Genomic DNA, 23,629 nt, shown 5'->3' on the forward strand with positions numbered 1-23,629 from the left:
TTACAACACATTCAAAAAGTAGTCATCCAAGCTTTTCTTGAAGGAAGGAGGTGTCTCACTTCCTTCTAAGGCAGCCCACGACATTTGTGGATGTCTCTAATATTTAGGAACGGTTTCCTTATATTTAGCCTATATTTACCTCTTTGCACTTTACACCCAACTGGTACTGTTATCTCTATAGTCTAGCATAGAGGCTGGCATACAGTTGGTCCTTAATAAATACTTCTTGATTGACTGATCCTTAATCTTAGTCACATAACTAAAAGCTTTCCCTACTTGGCCATTCATACTTTATATTTTCAGAGTGATTTCAGAATTATGTTTACCTGGATGAGTTGGTCTATAGAAGGTGAAACTTCAGCTTCTTTTCGTGTGACACCAAAGCTCCCTTTCAAACTCATGTCCTTGACTTGCTGTTGGAGCAAGGGGATTAAATACCTCAATGTGAGCAATACTCCAAGAATAAAAAGAGTAGAATGCTCCTCCTCAACAGGAACTAGTAAGCCTACAAAATAGTAAGCAAAGTTGTTAGCATCTAATTAAAAGCTTAACCATCAAACAGTTTTATGTCTCTTTCAAAAGGAAAGTGACTTCCAAATACAGAAATAGTCCATTTAAAGGAGAGCATTAATAAAATAATATCCCTATTATTGATCTTTGTTTGTTTGTTGGGTTTTCTTTTTTTTGGTGGGGCAATGAGGGTTAAGTGACTTGCCCAGGGTCATACAGTAAGTCTCATGTGTCTGAAGCTGGATTTTAACTCAGGTCCTCCTGAATCCAGGGCTGGTACTTTATCCACTGTGCCACCCAGCTGCCCCAACATCCCTATTACTGTAAAGAGCAGTGGTGTCAAACTCAAATAGAAATGGATTCCCTAGGGCCTTACAATGACTTCAAAAAACAGAAATCAACAATATCTATGTTGTGTTCTGTTTTTATTTTGCTATATATTTCCCAATTGAATTTTAATCTGATTGGGGCTCAGGAGTTTTACAGGTCCCCCATCCACCCACAAATTGACATCTTTGATGAAGAGCGCCACATCATGTGCATATAACCTCTGACTAGACTCAAAGTAAAACCCATTCACAGTATGGGGTCTAGACTTTTCATAAAGGGGCTCTACCATATTTTTAAACTGAACAAGAGCTTCAAATATTCTCCACCTAATATGCCCTTCCCCTCTGCCTTCCTTCCCACCCTTTCATTAGTTTTTTTTTTTCCTTTTGGTGAGGCAATTGGGGTTAAGTGACTTGCCCAGGGTCACACAGCTAGTAAGTGTCAAGTATCTGAGGCCGGATTTGAACTCAGGTCCTACTGAATCCAGGGCCAGTGCTCTATCCACTATGCCACCTAGCTGCCCCTTTTCATTAGATTTTTTTTTCCTTCCCTCTGTGTAAAAACTACAGAGCCTCTAATATGCCTTAAAATGTTATTTTCACCTTACCTAAAAGTACATTAAGTAACCAGGTATAAAAATACTGTGTCCTCCTTGAATGTTGGCAGATGCTCACTGCTGATCCAGCTGCTGTTCGCCGTATTGTAGGAGAACTTGACTTGAGATTAGCTATGAAAGCTTTTAATAAAACCTATGGTGACAAAATTACAAGAAACTAGAGAAAGTCAGATCAAGACAAAGGAATCTTTATTATATATTTACAATTTTCCTGAAACATGATCGATCTATTTCATCTTTTCTTGAATTTATAACATCAATATAATCACACTATTAATGAAAAATATATACACTAACACCCGTTTTTCTTACATCTTTATTAACTGTTAAAGCTGAAAAATGCCATGTGTCATTTGGTCCAACCGCTTTATTTTACAGATGAGGAAAGAGGAGGGGAGGGGGAAGGAAGTGGATTTGCACAGGCAAATTAGTGTCGAAGAAGTAACAAAAAACAATTATTTACTCAGAGCTTAAGTCCATCAAAATCTACACAAAAACATTACTTTCATAAGAACCTGCTACTGCATTTGAAATGTAAACAAATAACCATAATTTTATGTCATAACCATTATAAGAGTTAAGAGTATGTAAAGCCAGGCAATTCTAGATTTTAAATAGTCATAAAGAAATAAATGCACCAGAAAAAAATGAGTCAAAATGGTGTCCACCTATATAATAACTACCAACTAAACTGGTGTTGTTAATTGATAATGTCGAAGTCAAGCAATTTCTTTTACAGGGTCTGAGAAAGGAAATGAGTATTTATTAGACACTACCATGTGCCAGGCACTGTGCTAAGTGTTTTGTTAATATTATCTCATTTGATTTTCATAGTAGTCCTGGAAAATAGGTGCTATTATTATCCCCATTTTACATTGGAGGAAACCAAGGTAGACAGTGGGTGATTGAGTTGCCCAAGTCACACAGCTGGTAGGTATCTAAGGCCATGTTTGAACTCAGGTCTTCCTGACTCCAGGCAAATTACTCTATCCACTGTGGCACCTGTCTCTAGGTATATTCAATGAAATCTCTGCTAAATGCCTCATCATGGCAGAGAGCTGACCCTGGGTTTTCAGGTTTTTTAGTCTGTTCTAGAGGACTACAAATTCTAGCAGGGCCTACTAAACTGGAAAGGTTCAAGAGATAAAGTGAATGTCTGTCAACTGAGGCCCAGCCAAAATATCTACAGAGAGGTGTATCAAAAAGGGAAATGATCAAGTGACAATCACATGAAGACTTTTTTTGGTCACAGCACCTCAGGAAACCATATATGTTAAGGGTGGAATTGGAATTAATAACAGTCCAACTAACATTTATTAAGTGTCAATTATGTGCCAGGCACTGTGCTAATGTTGGAATACAAAAAGCACGAGGTCATCCTTACTCTCTTTTTTGGGGGAGGGGGGAATTGGGGTTAAGTGTTTTGCCTAGGGTCACACAGCTAATAAGTGTTAAGTGTCTGAGGCTGGATTTGAACTCAGGTCCTCCTGAATCCAGGGCCGGTGCTCTATCCACTGCACCATCTAGACTTTAGGCAAGAAAACCAACCAGTAGCCTATTGCAATAGTCTAGGCCCAGTTGGGAGGAGTCCTGGACAGGGATGGGGCAATGGTGAAGAACAGAAAGGAGCATATAGAAGAGGTGTTAACCAAGGGAGAAATGACAGGAATTTGTGATTAAGTGGACATGGGGCAAAAAGAGGGAAGTAAGAGAAGTAAGGAGTCAATGATGACATGTAGGTTGAGAGCCTGGAGGACTAGGAGAATGGGAGTACCTTCAATAATAGAAAAGTAAGGAGGAAGGGAGAGTTTGGCAGGAAAAGTAATTAGTTAAGTTTTGGACATGTTGAGTTTCCGTTGTTTATGAGGCATTCAATTCAGATGTCCAGTTGGAAGTTACCAATAACCAATAGACAATTCAAGACTGGAAATCAAGAAAAAGGTCTGAGCTGGATAAAAACAAATCTGAGAATCATCGGTATAAAGATAAAGAGTTGAATACATGGAAGCTGATAAAGATCACCAAGTGAAATAGTGCTGATAGAGAAGAGATCCCAGAATAGAGCCCAAGGGGCCATCTGCAGTTACCTGCAAGCAGATCCTGCAAAAGAGATTAAGAAGGTTCAGTCAGACAGGCAGGAGGAGGATAAGGAGATAAGCGTCATAGAAACCTAGAGGGAAGGTAGTATAAAAGAAAGAGGGTGACTAACAGTTTCAAAGGCTACAGAGGTCAAGAAAGCCTGAGAGGAGAGGAGGCACCTCTTATAAACAGCCTTCTCAAAAAATTTAGACCACAAAAGGCAGGAGTAATGTGCACAGAAATTATCATGGGAAGGATAGATCAAGGGAAGCATTTTTTTGAGGATGGGTTAGACATGGGTGTGTTGCAGGCAGGAAGGGAGTTGACAGAAGAGAAGGAGAAAAGGGAGAAATTTAAGATAAGTAGGAAAGTGGGGATACAGAAGGGGCACTCTGATGGAGAAGACAGAATGGAATGAGCTAACCTGTATGTGTAGAGGGTAAACGGAAAGGGCCACTCCTATATACGACACAGGGTTGACGAAGAAAAATGGCAAGAGCAACCATACACTAAAATCATGGATTCCTCAATACTAAATAAGTTCTATCAAGAAAAAAAAGTGCTATGAGGCAGCTAGGTGGCACAGTGGATAGAGCACCAGCCCTGAATTCAAGAGGACCTGATTTCAAATCTGGCCTCAGACACTTGACGTTTACTAGCTGTGTAAAGCCTGGGCAAGTCACTTAACCCAACTGCCTCACCCTCCCCGCCCAAAAAAAGAAAAAAGTGCTTAAGAGGCACACAAAAACAGTTAACAATAGACAGGGGGGCAGCTAGTGTGTGCACTGGATAGAGCACTGACCCTGGAGTCAGGAGTACTGGGTTCAAATCCGGCCTCAGACACTTAACACTTTACTAGCTGTGTGACCCTGGGCAAGTCACTTAACCCAATTGCCTCACTTAAAAAAAAAAAAAACAATAGACAGGGGACTCTCTCAAAAGTTATCAATAATTCTTTAATTGCTAAATGTGATGCTCTTAATTCAATTCTTATCCTTTTCAACCTATTTTTCTTCATTTAAAGTTAAAGATCACCTACTCCAGGGGCAGCTAGGTGGCACAGTGGATAAAGCACCAGCCCTGGATTCAGGAGGACCTGAGTTCGAATCTGACCTCAGACACTTGACACTTACTAGCTGTGTGACCCTGGGCAAGTCACTTAACCCTCATTGCCCCTCGCACCCCCTCCCCCCCAAAAAGAAGATCACCTACTCCTCCAAAGACTCTCTGGGTTTCTTGATACTGTCTTCCCCTGGTTTGTATCTTACCTGTCTGAATGGTCTTTCTTAAGTTTCCTTTTCTGGCTCATCATCTGCAATCACACTCACCCTGTGGGCCTTCCCCAAGGTTCTGACCCTCTTCTATATGCCCTTTGATGATAGCCTTATCAGCCTATAGTTTAACTATTAGCTTCAGCCAACATTAATAATTACAATTAGACATTTCAAACTGGATGGCCCTGTGGAAACACTAAAAATGTCCTTTTTAGTTTATCGAGAAATATTAGAAATGGTATAGCCCTGGTCTAAAATACCGATTTCCAGACTCCCAGGTTTGAAGGCAGGTTATGACAAAAGGCCTTTTCTTAAGGAGATATATTAGGATGATAACCAAAACCTCAAACAAAAAATACCTCTTGTCTTGTTTAGATCATTTCTTTTCAAAACCCCTGAAGTGATTGGGCTATTGATCCATCTGGAAGCAGTCTCCCTCTTCCCAAACCTCTGACCTAAGGATCTATGACCCATCGCCCTCCACTGAGAAATGATTAAGATACTGATATCTAGGGAGCGGTTCACTTTGTTCCAGGAAAACATTTGAATGACTTGACTGTAAATGGTGCAAAGGAGGAACAGGGTAGTTATTATTGTTGTAAAATGTTACAGTTTGAAGTAACTCTATTTTAAGATACTATGAACTTTACCTTGTTCAAGATTCTTCTGCTATCTCGAATCACTTGAGGTCAAGTCAAGTGTTGAAAGAAGGTGAAAATTAGGTTAAGGATCGGGGGAGAGATTTTTACCAGTTTGGACTTCTCTCTCTCCAAACTAGAAATGGCTGGAATACTGAACAATGATAAATTAAACTGTTTCTGGCAAACTTTTGCCTAAAACACAGAGTATCATTATTATAATTTTTTTTTCCTTCATCACATTGGAGATATCTTTAAACAAACATGTCTCAACACAACACACACCACACAACACACACATACATATATATAAGAATATTTCATGGGGCAGCTAGGTGGCGCAGTGAATAGAGCACCGGCCCTGGAGTCAGGAGTACCTGAGTTCAAATCCGGCCTCAGACACTTAACACTTACTAGCAGTATGACCCTGGGCAAGTCACTTAATCCCAATTGTCTCACTAAAAAAAAAAAAGAATATTTCTTTTTATTATGTGCATACTTATAAATGTACTTGTTATCTCCTCCATTAGAATGTAAGCTCCTTACCTCCTCACCAGTAGGGAATGTTATTTTTTTTATATTTTGTATCCACAGTACCTGGCACATAGGAGGCATTTAATAAATGCTTGCTGATTGACTGGCCATCTCATCTATACACAGCTTGTGTACAAACTGAACATTTTGCCTAATGGCTATCCACCACCTGAAACTGCCTCCTGCCTTATTTCCACCTACTAGAATCCCTTTTTTCCTTCCAAATTAAGTTCAAGGGTCTCCTTCTATATAAAGCTCTTCCTAATCTCATCAACTCATGTTGCAGCCACCCTCAAAGTTGTCTTGTACTTATTGTAGATGTATTTTGCACATAATTTTTATATGCAGATGTTTTCTCCTCCAGTAACATATAATCTTAATGCCAGGGATAATCCCATCTCTGTCTTCATAGTCTATGTTGTTGTTGTTCAGGATGTCTGACTTTTCGTGACCCTATGGACCATATTGTCTATAAGGTTTTCTAGGCAAAGATACTAAAAGTGGCTTGCCATTTCCTTCTCCAACTCATTTTACAGATGACAAACAGGGTTAAGTGACTAGTCCAAAGTCACACAACTAGTTAAGTGTCTGAGGCCTGATATGAACTCAGGTCTTCCTAACTCCAGGCCCAGAATTCTATCCACAGAGCCACCTAGCTGCCTCCAGGGATAATTTACTCATTAGAATATTCTCCAAACCTTTTTCAAGAAACAAATTTGAATGAACCAATTTTAAAGGACACTCCTCCATGACTAAGCCAAAATTTATTTCCAAGGAACACTCCAAACTAAGGAAGATCATCCTATGTAGCTCTCTAAGAAAAGGAATAAGCATTTAATAAATTGGTGATTGGCTGACAAGGCACTACTAGTATTGGAATTACCCTACACCACATAACTGAAAGGGTTCTAGAACCCTACACTCTCTGAATTGGAAGGATCTTCCAGGGTCACCAATCCTACCCATACCAGGGCAGGAATCTCATCACAATGATCCAACAAATGATCATCTAGCATCCACTCAAAGACTTCAAGGCATTGAGAACTCATTACATTCCAACAGGCCGTTCCACATTTATACAACAGTTCTACTAAGACGAATTTTGGTTTTTTCAACTTTTTAAGAAAAAGTCATCCTTCTTCCAAACAACCACCATCAACATAAAGAATGCTATCATGTTGTCTCCTAAATTTTCTTGCCTCCAGGATAAAAGGCCTTTATTCTTTATCTTTGGGATATCATGGACTTAAATCTCTTCACTATCCTGATTGTCTTTCCAAAATTGTGGTTCTTAGAACTAAGCTTCAGGGGGAAGCTAGGTGGTGCAGTGGATAAAGCACTGGCCCTGGATTCAGGAGGGCCTGAGTTCAAATCTGGCATCAGACACTTAACACTTACTAGTTGTGTGACCCTGGGCAAGTCACTTAACCCCAACTGCCTCACTTAAAAAAAAAAAAAAAAGGAACTAAGCTTAAGCTCTGTCATCTGCTAGCTTATATGACACTGGGCAAGACACTTAATCTCTCCAAAACTCAAAAGGGTCAAATGGGTCATTAGTCAAATGAGAGAGTTAGACAAAAGGGTAGATACAGTTTTCTTCCAACTCTCTGCTTCTACAGCATGATTCTATGAATGCATGCTGTCATACAATGAAAACAATGGGGCTATTAACAAACTGTGCTAAGACATACTGAGAACAAAAAGTTCCACAGTTCTACAGAAGAAATAATCACTATAGGAAAGATGAATTAAACCCTAAACCATCCAAGCCATATCTTTGTTCAGCAAACATGCACTAAGTGCTACTATATGAAAGTCTTTGGGCTAGGTGCTTTAAGGCAATAAAACAATTCCCTGAATATAGAAAAAAATTTTTTAAATGACTAAATTCTCCACAACCAATAGCTTGAGAGAATAAGAATCAAAACTGTTACTCCTGAAGATCTGACAGATCCCACTCCCATTTTACAGTGCTGAGGCACTTAAAGGAGAATTGACTTACCAAACAGGTTGGTGGTAGAGCAGAGAATAGACACCAAGATCTCCCATCTCCTAGTACAGTACTCTTAACTGATGCTCCATAAGGGAATAATGCCTGACTATTCATTCCAAATAGGCCCCCAAAGAGTTAGTAATTATATATTCCCTGGTCATCAGAGCTCCTAGAATATTTATAATATTTATAAATGCCTGGAAATTATATGCTCTCCCAAGGACAATAAGATCAAAGAGTCCCTAATGACCTCTGTTCACTTCCCCACAAAGACAAGAGCTCAAGAGCTGCTCTAAGCTCGATCTCATGCGCTCTCTCGCTCTCTCTCTCACACACTGTTGTACACTGTGTACACACCAGTTGAGGTAATAACATAAGAATAAGAAACAGAGAACTCAAAGTTTGTGAGCATCAGAAATAAAGAAGAATTCAGAGTCTGCTTCTCCTTAAGGGATCGAAAAGAAATCTAGACAGGCTCTAATGCAAAAGGCAGAAAGCCTTTGGATGATGAAGATGTTGATAAAGACAATGACAATGACCATATTAATAACTGACATTTCTGTAGTGCTTTAAGGTTTGCAAATTTCTTTATCTACTCTTACCATTTCAACAGCTCTATAAAATAAATTCTCTAGGTATTATTATTCCCATTTTATAGAAGGAGAAACTGAGAAAGGTAAAGCAACTCCCTCAAAATCACTCAAAATCTGCATATAGCAGATCCAGGATTAAAACACAAGTGACTGGTCGTACATCTAGTCAGTTTCAGAGGTAGGTCCCTCCTGACTCCAAGACCTGCACTAATCAGTAGTTACAAGTACAAAGGAGTAGTCAATTACCTTTAGTAAGTTATAAGGTTTAAAGCAGGAAGTGATGCACCAGGTAATCTAGTCCAACTCCCTATTTCACAGAAACTAAGGTGGAGAGAGAATAAGTGATCCAAGGTCAGATAAAGAACCTGATTTCCAAGTCCTCTACAATGTCATTAATTCCCAACTACCAGGTATCATGATATTCAAACATCCTTAACTGGTTAAAAGATTAGTTCAATGCTACCAAAAAAAAAAAAAAGGCAAAACAAAACACAAAGCCCCAACATTTAAATTTTGTGCCTTAAAATGGTGACCTTAGGGGCAGCTAGGTGGCGCAGTGGATAGAGCACAGGCCCTGGAGTCAGGAGTGCCTGAGTTCAAATATGGCCTCAGACACTTAACACTTACTAGCTGTGTGACCCTGGGCAAGTCACTTAACCCTAATTGCCTCACTTAAAAAAAAAAAATGGTGACCTTAAGTGACACTTAAAAAAATACATTTTTACGGTGCAAAACATATAAGCTGATGAGGTTCCAATCAGTTCAATCAAACTGACAAAATTTGGGAGCAATTTGAAATTTCACCAGCAACTTTATTTAAGACATTCATTAGCAACAAATCTCAAAAGGCGCACAAACCAAAAATCTATATGGGATTAATCTCAAATTCAAGCACTTGAAGAAAGCAACCATACCTTAATTTCATTGTCATTTGCAAAGTTGCCAAAAGATGCCATAATTTTGGGTATAGCAGCTGCCAAAGTCTCTTGTACAGATTCTTCTGTTCGCTTGCTTATTCGAGTCAGACAAGGCAAGAGGTTTACCAAATATGGTCTGTAAACATGAAAAGTATATGAATTATTCCTTCTGCTCAATCTTGACATGAAAAAATCTTAACACATCATAATTGGGGGGAAGAACAAAGCCTTCTATGATATTATGCATAGCTAGAGATTCTGATGCAAGGAGACAAATTTACCTTCACAGGATTGTCACAGATTCTTTGTCATATGGGATCTATAACTAGACTATAGCTCTGAAAGGATGTACATTATTCAAAAGAAAAGGGGCAGACAAAAGGAGAAAGGGAAACAATTAGAATTACATACTAAGAAATATACAAATGTGAAAAAATACAAGAGGCAAGCATGGTGCTTGCTGATGAAAATAATTGCCTAAGAATGAGGATTGAACAAATGGAAGCCAGTGACTTTATGAGAAACCAAGACACAATAAAGCAAATCCAACTGAATAAAAAAATAGAGGGCAATGTGAAATATCTTCTGGGAAAAACTGCTGACCTGGAAAATAGGTCCAGGAGAGATAATCTGAAAATCATCGGTCTACCTCAAAACCATGATCAGGGAAAGAGCTTAGACACCATCTTCCAAGATATTCTCAAGGAAAATTGCCCTGAAATTCTAGAAGCAGCAGCTAAAATAGAAATTGAAAGAATCCACCAAGGGGGCAGCTAGGTGGCGCAATGGATAAAGCACCAGCCTTGAATTCAGGAGTACCTGAGTTCAAATCTGGCCTCAGACACTTGACACTTACTAGCTGTGTGACCCTGGGCAAGTCACTTAACCCCCATTGCCCCACTAAAAAAAAAAAATTGAAAATTGAAAGAATCCACCGATCACCTCCAGAAAGAGATCCCAAAAGGAAAACTCCTAGGAATATTATAGCCAAATTCCAGAGCTCTCAGGTCAAGGAGAAAATATTGCAAGCTGCCAGAAAGAAAGAATTCAAGTACTGTGGAGCCCCAGTCAGGATAGCACAAGATCCAGCAGCTTCTACATTAAAGGACTGGAGAGCATGGAATATGATATTCCAGAGGGCAAAGGAAATGGGATTACAACCAAGAATCAACTACCCAGCAAAACTCAACATAATCTTTCAGCAGAAAAAATGGGACTTTAATGATAAAGAAGACTTTCAGATATTTGTGATGAAAAGACCTGAACTGAATGGCAAATTTGACTTCCAAATACAAGACCCTAGAGAACCATAAAAAATTGGAGCTGGGAGACATACCTGGGGTCGTACAGTGGGCAACTGTCTTGTGTCTGAGGCTAGGTTTTGGCTGGGATCCCCCTGGGTCCAGGAGTGGTGCTTTGTCCACTGTGTCACTTAGCTAGGTGATGACATCTTTAGGGTTAAATTCAGGGGTGAAGGGAATTCACTGGGGGAGGGGGAAGGGCAGAGGTGAAATCCTACATGAAAGAAACAGGAAAAGGCTTATGGAGTGGGGGATGAGATGGGAGAGGAGCAGGGCAGTAAATGAATTTTACACTCATCAGAAAAGGCTCAAAGACTTAAAACTCATCAGAGCTGCCTCAAGCAGGGACTAACACACACACACACACACACACCCAACTGGGTGGAGTAATCTATTTAATCTGGGCAATAAATGAGCCTAACACTCATCAGAATTGGCTCAAAGACCTCAATCTCATTAGAATTGGCTCTAGGAGGGAATAATGTACACACTCAATTGGGTGGAGTAATCTCTCTAACCCATCAGGAAAATAGGAGGGGAAGGGGATAAAGAGAGAGGGGCAAGAGAAGGAAGGGCAGAGTGGGGGAGGGGACAGACAAAAGCAAATCCCTTTTGAAGAGGGATAGGATGAAAGAAGATGGATAATAGAATGAATATCTTGGGGAAGGGAATAGAATGGAAGGGAAACAGTTAACAATAGTAATCATGAAAAAAGAGAAAAAGGGGAAAAATTGTACAAAAAATATTTATAGCAACTCTTTGTGGAGGCTAAGAATTAAGAATCAAGGGAATGTCCATCAATTGAGGAATGATGGAAAAAGCTGTGCTATATGATTGTAGTGGAATGGTATTGTGCTGCTACAGAAAATGACAAACAGGATGATCCCAGAAAAACCTGGAAAGTCTCACGAACTGATGTATAGTGAAGTGAGGAGAGCTGGGAGGATATTGTGCATAATGACAGCAGTACTGTTCAATGAGCAATTGTGAATGACTTAACTACTCTCAGCAGTGCAATGATCTAAGAAAATCCCAAGGAACTAATGAGGAAGCTTACCCCCATAGAAAGAACTGATAAAAAGAACACTTGTGGACTGTACATATATAACCTGTTTGTGATCTTGTGGAGGGGGGAAGAAAGGGAAGGAGGGAGGGAGAAAAATTTGGAACTCTAAATCTTATGAAAATGAATGTTGAAAACTACCCTTACATGTAACTGGAAAAAATAAAATAAAAGTTTGTTGCAAAACATAAAAAAAAGAATAGTGCACGGAGCACTTAGAATCAGAATGAGCTGAGCTGGCAAGACAATACAAAAAGAAGGCTTTTTTTTCCATTTTTATGGTTAAAAAAAGAGGTTCACGGGGCGGCTAGGTGGTGCAGTGGATAAAGCACCGGCCTTGGATTCAGGAATACCTGAGTTCAAATCCAGCCTCAGACACTTACTAGCTGTGTGACCCTGGGCAAGTCACTTAACCCCCATTGCCCGCAAAAAAAAAAAAAAAAAAAAGAGGTTCACTGAGCTGGTAGAAAGGACAAAAATAACAGATGATGGAGAGAATACAGAACTGCTCAATAAATATTCTGCTTCTGTTTTCTCCAAGGAGAATGATGGAAATGAAAGAATAAATCCAAGGTAAGAAGGAAGATAAGAAGGCCTTTGCTTCCCTTAACCAGATAAGTCATCAGGACTAAATGAACTACAACCCAGTGGACTTACAGGACTAGCACATCTGATTATGCAGCCACCATCAGTGATTTTGAAACATTGTAGGAAGTGGGCAAAGTGCTATTTTCAGAATTGGAGAAGGGCAAATTTCTCACTTTATACAAGTCGGTAGAATAAGCAAATTATAGGCCAGTTGTTAGCCTGACCCCAATTCCTCCTGAGAGTGGTTTGTGAACACGTGGCAAAGGAAGTAGTGACTACAAAGAGATAGCAAGGCTGTATCCAAAACAGGTCATGTCAACTTTCCTTTTCTGACCAAATGAAACAGGGAACACAAAGACTGTACAGATATTATTTGCTTAAATTTTAGCAAAACACTTCACAAAGTCTAAGGAGAATAAACTTTTTCCACTCACAACCCCTTTTTGCCCGAGAAATGTTTACATGACTCTGGGTATATAAGTCTATAAAACAGGTATACATAACCTTTACTGTTGACACATTTTTTTGCAACCCCCCCTCCCACATTGTTACAGCACCCCATATGAGGTTGCAAGCCACAATTTAAGAAGCTAGGGATTAGACAACATTGTTACACTGTAGACAATATAATTACATTGATTTAGAATTGTCTGAAAAGCCAGAACCCAGGTTAGTGGTTCAGTTTCTAGTGAAGGGCACCAAGGATGTTTACTTGACCTTATGATACTCTGCATTTTTATCAAGGACCTCTATAAAGGCATGTAAGATATGTTTATGAAAAGTAAACATGACACGAAGCTAAGAAAGAAAACTGACTCAGTGAATGACAACTGGTCCCCAAAAATATCTCAACAAGCTTGAAAGTTAGACCAAATCTAACGAGATGAAATTTATTAAGAATAAATGTAAAGTCTTAGAACTGAGTTCAAAAAATTAACTCCATACTATCCACCACAGACAGAGAACTAACAGATTCTGAGTACAGATCAAAGCATATATTTCTTTCCATTATTTTTCTTGCTTTTTATTTTAGGAAACATGGCTAATGCAGAAATGTTTTGCATAACTTCATATGTAGAATCGGTATGGCATTTCCTGCCTTCTCAACGGGTAAGGAAGGGGTTAGAAAAAGGGAGAGCATTTGGAACTGACAATAAAAAACAATTTTTTAAATTAACCGAACAAGTACAAGATAAGAGAATCCTGGCTAGAGAGTTTGAAGATACGGATGTTTTCATGTACTACAAATTCAGCATGAGTCAACAGTGTGATATGGCAGCCCCCCAAAATCTCATTCAGTCTTATGTTAAGAAACAGTTTCCAAAAACAAGGAAGCAAACCTACCAGCACACTCTGGAATAATCAGAAAACATATATTCTAGGTGTTACATTGCAAGAAGATTGACTAAGTAGAAGAATGTCCAGAGCAGAACAATTAGGATGGCTAAGTATCTCAAGTTCATACCATATAAACATAAGTTAATGGAAACAGGGAAAGTTAACCCATAGAAGAAAAGATTTAGTAGGAACACAGCTGTGTCCACATAACTGAAAGACTGTTTTATGGAAGATGGATTAGATTTATTCAGCCTGACCCCAAAGGGAAAAACCAAGACATGGGTTAGAAGTTGCAGAGAGATAAATTTAAGGTTGATAGAAAAACATGCTAACAATCAGTTACCCAAAAGTAGAATGGGCTGCCTCAGGGGGTCATGGGGTGCCTCCCTTTAAAGGTTTTTACACAAAGGTTGGTTATATATGTTGTAGAGGAAAACCTTATTCAGATACACATTGGTCAAATGGGCCTCAAGGTCCCTTCCTATTCAGAGACAATCCAAAGTGGCAAACATATAAGAAGAAACTAAAGTTATGGAAAAGTTGAATTAAAGCATAACACATTATGCTAACTACTTTCATATTTGTACAGAAAAAAGCATAAAAGTGCAGATTCTGTAAGAATCTTTTACCTAGCTATCAGTAGTAGTAGTAGTAGTAGTAGCAGCAGCAGCAGCAACAGAAGCTTACATGTATAGAGTAGCTGGCATTTATATGGTATTTTTAAATTTACAAAACATTTCACATATTATCATATTTGAGTCTCACAACAATCCTGTGAAACAGATTATCTGCATTTTATAGACAGAGTCCAAGGCTTAGAAAAGTATTAGATGTGGCAGAATAAGAGCTAACGAGGTCAAGAATGAAAGCTATTTAGGGCAGCTAGATGGCGCAGTGGATAGAGCACTGGCCCTGGATTCAGGAATACCTGAGTTCAAATCCGACCTCAGACACTTAACACCTACTAGCTGTGTGACCCTGGGCAAGTCACTTAACCCCAATTGCCTTACTTTAAAAAAAAAAAAAAGAATGAAAGCTGTTTGAAATCCCATCCCAAACACTTTTTTGGACAAGTCATTAACCTCAAAGAGCTTCATATAAAGTTAGAATAAAACAACTGCTCTATCTACCTCACAGAGTTATAAGGAGTATGCTTTACAAACCACAGAGAACTATCAAGGTGAACTATTATTTTAAGTCACAAAATATTTGCCATACATCTCACATTATCTCATTTGACCTTTATAACAACTCTGAAAGGCAAGGAGTATAAATATTATTATCTCCATTTAACAGATTTTTTTTTAAATGACACTCAGAAGGGGCAGCTAGGTGGCGCAGTGGATAGAACGCTGGCCCTGGATTCAGGAGGACCTGGGTTTGGGTCTGGCCTCGGACAGTTGACACTTGCTGGCTGTGTGACCCTGGGAAAGTCACTTGACCCCAATTGCCTCACCAAAAAAAAAAAAAAAAAAGGAGTCTCCTGGGGGCAGCTAGGTGGCACAGTGGATAAAGCACTAGCCTTGGATTCAGGAGTACCCAAGTTCAAATCCAGCCTCAGACACTTGACACTTAACTAGCTGTGTGACCCTGGCCAAGTCACTTAACCCTCATTGCCCTGCAAAAATTTAAAAAATAATAATAATAAATGACACTCAGAAATTAAGTAATTTGATGTAGATCACAAAGCTAATCAATAGTCTGTTGACTCCTAGTTCAGGGCTTTTTACACTATACCTATATATACCTACATACCTATATCTATATTGTCATGAACAAGAGTTAGAAGACACTGTATTTTTTATAAGGAACAAAATAATTAGGAAATCTAACTATCACTACTTCAAAAGGCAAATGGCAAATTTTTAAAAAAGAAAGTCTGTTCCTCACCAAGAAAAAGCTAAAAGATCCACAAAAATATTTACACAGAGACCTTGCAAAGAGTCCATTTAGATTTTTTAAAGAGGGAGAAATAAAGACCAAGAGATATATAAAACATAATATCTTTTTTTAAAGAGCCATTATAAATCTCTCACTACAAAATGTAGCACCCTTTTGTCTGGGCTCATGACACTGCTCCTTCCCAGGTCTCTTCCTGCCTGACAACTCCTTGTCAGCCAAAGCTCTATCTTGAGTCCTCCTCTCTTTTCTCACTATAGTCTCTCACCTCATCAGTTCCCATGGGATCAGTTACCATCTTTAGGCCAATAACTATATCTCCAGTTCTGGTCTCTCTTCTAAGGTCCAATACTGCATTACCAACTGCCTCCTGGACCTTTTAAATGGCATGTTTCAATGTATCTTAAACTTAATGTATCTAAAATAGAGCTCTCCACCTTTCCCCAAAAAAACTCTCTCTCCTGAACTTTCCTCTTACTATGGAGGTTACAGCAATCTTTCTAGCCACCCAGGTTCAAAACCTGAGAATCATGCTTAATTCCTCCTTCTCATTCACCCCACATATCTAATTAGTTGGCAAATCTTGTCACTTCTGCTGCAACATCTCTTGTAGATATACCCTTTTATGAACTCCTTTGGCCATGAACCTAGTTCAAAAACTCATCGCCTCTCACCTAGATTACAGGAATAGGTTCCTAATTGGTCTATCTTCTTCAATCAGGTCTCCCCCCACTCTACAAAACAGACATGATTTTCCTAAAGTTCACCCTCTAAGATCAAATAAATATAAACTATTCTATTGGGCATTTAAAGGTCTTTACAACCTGATGCCTTCCTACCTTCCTGGTATTCTTAAGTAGTCCCCTTCATCCAGTCACTGGCCTACTTGCTGTTCCTTGCACGAAACAATCCATCTTCCATCTTCATGCCTTTACACAATGTCTATTCCCTGACTTTCATCCCTGGAATCCATTCAATTCTCACCTCTGATTCTTAGAATTTCTATGTTCCTTCATGACTCAACTGAAGCATCACCTTATAAATGAAGCCTTTGGAAGTGACACCAGTAGCTAAGTACACTACTTCCTAAAATTGCATTGTTGTCACTTTGTGTCTATCATATATAATCTGTCTCCAATTAGAATGTAAGTCCCATGGGGCAGCAACTCTTCTCCTTTGGGGTTTGCATTCCCAGTGCTTGGTGTAGTATCTGGGACACAGGAGGCACATAACTAGAGTCTTTTTGACTGATTTTTGGCATTATTCCAGGAATTCTGTCCATACACCTACTGAGTTTTCTTATCTAGTCTAAGTATTTGGCTGCCCTTGAAAAAAACAGGCATTAGTATTTTCAGCATGTATTTTTCTTTTTAGACCACTGTATGTCAGGAAGAACTGGGTTCAAGTCCTGCCTTTCATACATACTGGTTGTGTGACCAATATTAAGTAATTAAGCTCTAAGTACCACCTCAGGCAACTCTTGAAGACTATGAGTTCGAGACAAGTTGCTGATCTACTATGCTGTAGATGGAGGAATGTTGAAACCTTGAAAGGTCTAGGCCACAAAATATAAAAATAAAAATATTCTCTTGGTGATACAATATGTTTATGATTCCAAGTGATCGAAGGGACAACTGAAATAAATAGTGTTGAAGTAAGTAAGTTTTTCAATATTACTAGTTATGGCCTACATAAGAGATAGGATGTAAAAGATACCACCAATGGACATATAAGACTAGAAAAGGTGGGCATTCATGTAGTGAAAATAAAAGACATGAACAAGCTAACAGCACCATCAGGACCCACAAAATGTTACAAGTACTTTTACAAAGACATGGACAAGACTTATATAGGATGAGAAGGTATGGATAGTTTGAGATAATCAGTAGAGGGAAGAGCCATGTAGAATCATGAATTCATCCAAATAAATACTGATGAGGAGTTACCTGCATTTCTGAGGTCTAACTAGATGGGCAAGTTCAGCAAACCTCCAGAGAGCGGCTCTCAGACTTCGAGAAGCACCATTCTAAGAGATTTAAAAGGCAATAGTTTACAGGTTAGTAGTACCATACTCTTTGGCACTGATAGGATTTTATACAAGTAAAGGTATATTATTGACAAATAAGTTATTGTATATGGAAGCTGTTTAACTGCAAAAAAAGCATGTCTGAAATTTACATATTGTTTTATGGTCTAATATAATACTTTTAAAGTTATCTGAGTTTCACATCAACCCTGTGAGGTAAAGTAGAACAAATATCCTCAAACTTATTTTACAAGTAAAGAAACAAAATAAGGTTAGGTGACTTACCCAAAGTGAACAAAGCTAATTAGAGGTAGAGGGAGATATACATTCAGATCTTCTGATTCTAAATCCAGTACTCTTTCTACCACATAACTGCTAACAACAATTAGTACAAGAAATTCGAACTAAATGTATACAAACTAAGTATACAAGTAGTCAAACTAAATGTATACAAATAAGTTTTTATTTCTAATCGCTAGCTCTTCTTTTTGGGTCAAAGTAACATAATAAAAATCTATTTCACCTAAATGATACTCTTCTTTAAAAATTTTTTTGGAATATTTTCTATATATAGGTAAAAAATTCTTTATACCCAGTCCATATATTTGTAAGCATTCTTGATTTCAACCTCTCCAAGAGGAAAATACAGACTTACCTTTTTAATTTCCTTATAGAGCTCTAACTGTAACCTGGGAAGATTAGATTCCATCAAAGCCTAAAAAAATAAAGAATAGTTTAAATACATACAGAAGATGTACTTTAGTAATAGCCCTGGAGAACACTACAAAAAAAAAGCAATTAAAAGGTTTAATATGAGGGCAGCTAGGTGGCGCAGTGGATAAAGCACTAGCCCTGGATTCAGGAGAACCTAAGTTCAAATCTGGTCTCAGACACTTGACACTTACTAGCTGTGTGACCCTGGGAAAGTCACTTAATCCTCATTGCCGCCCCCCTCCCCCCCCCCCCCCCCCCCCCCCCCGCCACACACACACACAATTATTTACATGGATGATTTTGTTTTAGTTTGGCAAATTATATATATATATATGACCTATATCGGATTGCCTGCTGTCTGGGGAAAGGGGGAGGGAGGGAGAAAGGTCTGAAATTGGAAAGCTTGTATGAACAAGACTTGAGAATCATCTTTACATGTAACAGGAAAAAAATAAATAAAATACTTTATTAAAAAAAAAAAAAAATATATATATATATATATATATATGTTATCCTTTCCAAAAATGTTATGGAAGGTGAATTGTCACTCAATAATTCACTATGCCTACAATACCCTGATAAATGGTATCGACACAGCAAAATCAATGAAAAAAATTAGGAGCAGTCTCATTTGTATATGTACAAGAATTCTTTATTATGTGGTCTTTAAGAACACAAAAAAATGTGAACATAATGCAGAAAGTTCTTACTTTTATAACTTTATTGAGACATTCATCAGCTACCATTCTGACATCTGATTCTGCATCATCACTGCACAGAAGAAAGAGTTCCATGGCAATGCCTAAAAGTTTCTGAAATTCTGGAGAATTTCTAAATAAAAAGAAGAAAAGGTTGTACTTATAAGTCACATTGATTAAAAAGAAAGAAATAGTGCATAAAGAGACAACCTTAAAAAACTTCAAACCTAAATGTTCTATGTTTCCCTCAAAACAGGTTTATTTTACTTTTATTTATAATATTCCTAAAAAGGTAGAAAAATCAGAATTTCCCAACTTGACAGTTTTCATTCCTTGTTTTCACCAATATTAATTTTAGTGCATTCTTAGAAAAACTGAGCAGATATTCCTGTGAAGTATTCCTTCAGGATTCAGTGAAGAAAAGGGGCACTGTTATTGTCTCACAAAAATAGTAATCTATGTAAACCTGAAAACTTTGATTATAGAACTAGATAAACCTAACTGGCTGTCCTAAAACCACTTCCTAAAAGTGTAGAAAAGGACTTTTTACATATCAAGTAAGAATAACATTATATTCCTAAACAATGATGACGGGGGCGCTAGGTGGCGCAGTGGATAAAGCACCGGGCCCTGGATTCAGGAGTACCTGACTTCAAAATCCAGCCTCAGACAATTTGACACATACTAGCTGTGTGACCCTGGGCAAGTCACTTAACCCCCATTGCCCGCAAAAACAAAACAAAACAAAACAAAACAAAAAAACACCAACAACAAAAAAACAATGACCTTGATGAATACCAAAAGTCAGATTATTTCATGATGATAGCTGCCTCAAATTCTATACATATTCAGGGGAAAGGAAGAACTATTTTCCCATAACTCTAGGTAGTAACAACAGTTCAATCATTCCCTACAAAAGTAACAAAAGAAGCTATAATGATGGTTTTTTAAGTGAAGAGAAGGGAAGAAAGGTATAATTCCCAAACTTTTTTCCAGAATAGCTGGAATAATTCATAGCTCTGATTATATTCATTAGTATACCTATCTTATCACAGTTCTCTCATATTTACATATTCACCTCTGTCAACTGAGAATAATGAATTAAATCTCAATTGTTTTAATTTGCACTTATTATTGATTAGAGTATTCTTTAAAGGAGCCATTGAAAGCTTGCATTTCTTCTTTTAAATATTGCCCATTCATATCTTAACTACTTTATATTTGTTTATATTTATTTCTGCCTAGCTACCCTGCACATACTCATGTCTTTGTTGTCTCCCTCATCAGAATATAAACTCCTTGCTAGTAGGAATTGCTTCATTTATTGTAGCTATATCTCTAGTACTTATCACAATGCCCCAGCACCTTGCCGGAATGTAATAAATACTAGGTGAATGATATGGAAATGACATCTGTTCTAATGTTTATATAATTTTCCTGTATATCTTTGATATCAAACCATTGCAAGAAATTATTGCAGAGAAAGTTGTTTCTCCTAAATTAATTGCTTCTCTCTTAATTCTAGGTAAATTTGTTTGGTACAACAACGGCCAAAAATGAACTACACTTACCTTTTAAACCTACTAGGTATTGTTATTAGGCATAAAACCCAAGGAAGTAATAAAAAGGGGGAAATGTAAATTCTCTTTCTCTATCTCTTTCACCCCCATATGTATATATACAACATATACAAAAAACATATATAACATATCAAAATAATTTTGTAAAAGTCAAAAACGGGAAGTAAAGTGGGTGTTTCAATGACAGAGCAACAGTTGAACAAATTGTGGTATATTAATGCAATAGAATATAGTTGGATCATAATAAATTGAATAAATACGGGGCAGCTAGGTGGTGCAGTGATAAAGCACTGGCCCTGGATTCAGGAGGACCTGAGTCAAATCCAGCCTCAGACACTTGACACTTACTAGCTGTGTGACACTGGGCAAGTCACTTAAAACCCCATTGCCCTACCCCCTCCCCAAAAAAGAAAAATATGAAGAATTCACAGAAACTGATACATTAAAACATCTATCCTGGGATAGCTAGGTGGTGCAGTGGATAAAGCACCAGCCCTGGATTCAGGAGGACCTGAGTTCAAATTCGGCCTCAGACACACTAGCTGTGTGACCCTGGGCAAGTCACTTAACCCTCATTGCCCTGCAAAAACAAAACAAAACAAAACAAAACACAAAACCCCACCATCTATCCTAAATTTATTCTGTAGGAGAGGGCCTTGGGCTACAAAACTTGGTACGTCTTAATTCATATACAATTCTAATAGCATTGGTTATTTGGCTTCATACACTCAAAGAAGATTATATGTCAATCAGTCTAACCTATTTTCCAGATAAGAAAATTAAAGTCTGGAAAGAGAAAGTGATCAAAAGTATCTGAAGCCCCTATAAGCCAAAAAGGGATTAATGATAGTGAAGGTCACTTATTAAAGACGCTTGTGTGACAAGCCGTGGGCTTACACTCTATAATCTATCCACTCTGAGTTTCTCTGCTTATTGGACAGAGGAGACTCATAAGGCAGGGCCTGAAGAGGCTGGCAACCTGAAAGCAAACTTCTGCTTGATACTCAAAACAGAAAACATAGCACTATGGCTAAGTATGACAACCAGTGCTCACAGTGGCCCTAAGCCTTCATGAAAAGGTTAAAACCATGCTAAGTAATACTCTGCTTAAGAAAGGAAGAGAGAATAAAAAGAAAAGAAAGGACTGAGAACTGATCTCTGGTCTCCTAAGAAATCTATTATTAATAATTATTTTCTTCACAAAAATATCCTGTAGTTTCTACAAATTTAGCAAGAGACAATTACAATAGATTACCAAATATATTAAAAGTTCTACAGCTCAGAACACATATACACACAATATTTGTGTGTATGCATGTTGTTTTTATATGTATACAGACTTCTTCTGCACAGACAGGGGTTACAGAAGCCTCTTTGTTAATGGCTCTATAAACTAACTACCACTTGGCATAATCACCAAAGATACCCTAACTTGGAATTTTTAATCAGATGGAAAAGTGATTCACAAACTGAACGGAAAGTAAAGCTTATATACTTTTAGTAATATATCCAATCTAAATCAGAAAGACATCTCCTTTTCAGTCACCCTGGAATAAACAGACATGAAATGCTAAAAACAGTCAAATACAAAAGAGACCTCATTAATCGGTATTTGTGTAGCAAAGTAAGTATGATATCATATGTAAATATGTATGGAGGAAATGGGTATTATAATAATGAGACACAAAATATCTAATTAAGTATCTAAAATTGCTGATAAATAATTTGATGGGACTTAATCCAGGTTGCTAAGTTCCATCAAAGCAGAATATGGTTTCCCCAGGCCTGAAAAACTAAGAATAAACAATAACTTTGCTATATAGAAAATAATTTGTTTCACAGTAGTCATATGTATTATTTAATGTTATCCTCCCAACATTCTTATGCTAGGAAAAACACCCCCCTCATCATGTGAAAGCAATTTGAAATACAACAAATTTAAGTTAGATAATATTTAGTATAAAATGACAGGGAAAAAGAAACAAGTGTTGCCGGTGAATACAAGTTGTATTAATCTGAATATCATAAATGTTTTAAATAGTTTTGCCTCAGGGGCAGCTAAGTGGAGCAGTGGATAGAGCACCAGCCCTGGAGTCAGGAGGACCTAAGTTCAAACATGATCTCAGACACTTAACACTTACTAGCTGTGTGACCCTAGGCAAGTCACTTAACCCCAATTGCCTCACCAAAAAAAAAAAAAAAATAGTTTTGCCTCCTGGTGATAAATTAATTCATTTTAAATAGAAGCTCTCAAAGATTTTAAGTTCTTTGGGAAATATAAGACATTTTCAGAATATAAAAGATTAGTTTTCAGGCAAAGAAATAAATATCTATACTCATATGAAAAAATGCTCTAAGTCACTATTTATCAGAGAAATGCAAATTAAAACAACTCTGAAGTACCACCTCACACCTATTAGAATAGCTAATATGACAAAAAAGGGAAATATTGGATATGGAGGATAAGTGGGAAAACTGGGGCATTAATCTACTGTTGGTAGAGTTGATAACTGCTCTAACCATTTTAGAGATCAATTTGAAACTATGTCCAAAGGCCTATAACAATTGTGCATAACCCTCTGATGCAGCCAATACCACTGCTAGATTTATATCCCAAGTCATCCAAAAAAAAAAAAAAGAACAAAGGACCTATTTGTACAAAAACATAGCAGCTCTTCTTGTGGTGGCTAAGAACTAGAAATCAAAGGGATGCCCATCAATAGGGAAATGGCTAAACAAGCTGTGGCATATGATTGTGATAGAATATTATTGTGCTATAAGAAATGACAAACAGGATGATTTCAGAAAAACTTGGAAAACACTTACATGAATTGATGTATAGTGAAGTGAGCAGAACCAGAAAATTGTGCAATGATAGCAATATTATTTGATGATGAACTATGAATGACAACTATTCTCTGCAATACAATGATCCAAG

The 23,629-nt window shown here is 37.8% G+C and overlaps 1 protein-coding gene across 1 annotated transcript in view; it reads right to left on the reverse strand.

Moving 5' to 3' along the window:
- The window catches only part of HTT (huntingtin), a 227,109-nt gene that overhangs the window by 184,677 nt on the left and 18,803 nt on the right, over positions 1 to 23,629 (reverse strand). The window contains 6 exon segments of the mRNA XM_043972228.1: positions 327 to 505; positions 1,448 to 1,589; positions 9,482 to 9,620; positions 17,620 to 17,699; positions 18,355 to 18,414; positions 19,124 to 19,244. Coding sequence (XP_043828163.1) covers positions 327 to 505; positions 1,448 to 1,589; positions 9,482 to 9,620; positions 17,620 to 17,699; positions 18,355 to 18,414; positions 19,124 to 19,244 — 721 coding nt within the window.

This window comes from Dromiciops gliroides, chromosome 6 (assembly GCF_019393635.1).
Source record: "Dromiciops gliroides isolate mDroGli1 chromosome 6, mDroGli1.pri, whole genome shotgun sequence".
Lineage (NCBI taxonomy): Eukaryota > Metazoa > Chordata > Mammalia > Microbiotheria > Microbiotheriidae > Dromiciops > Dromiciops gliroides.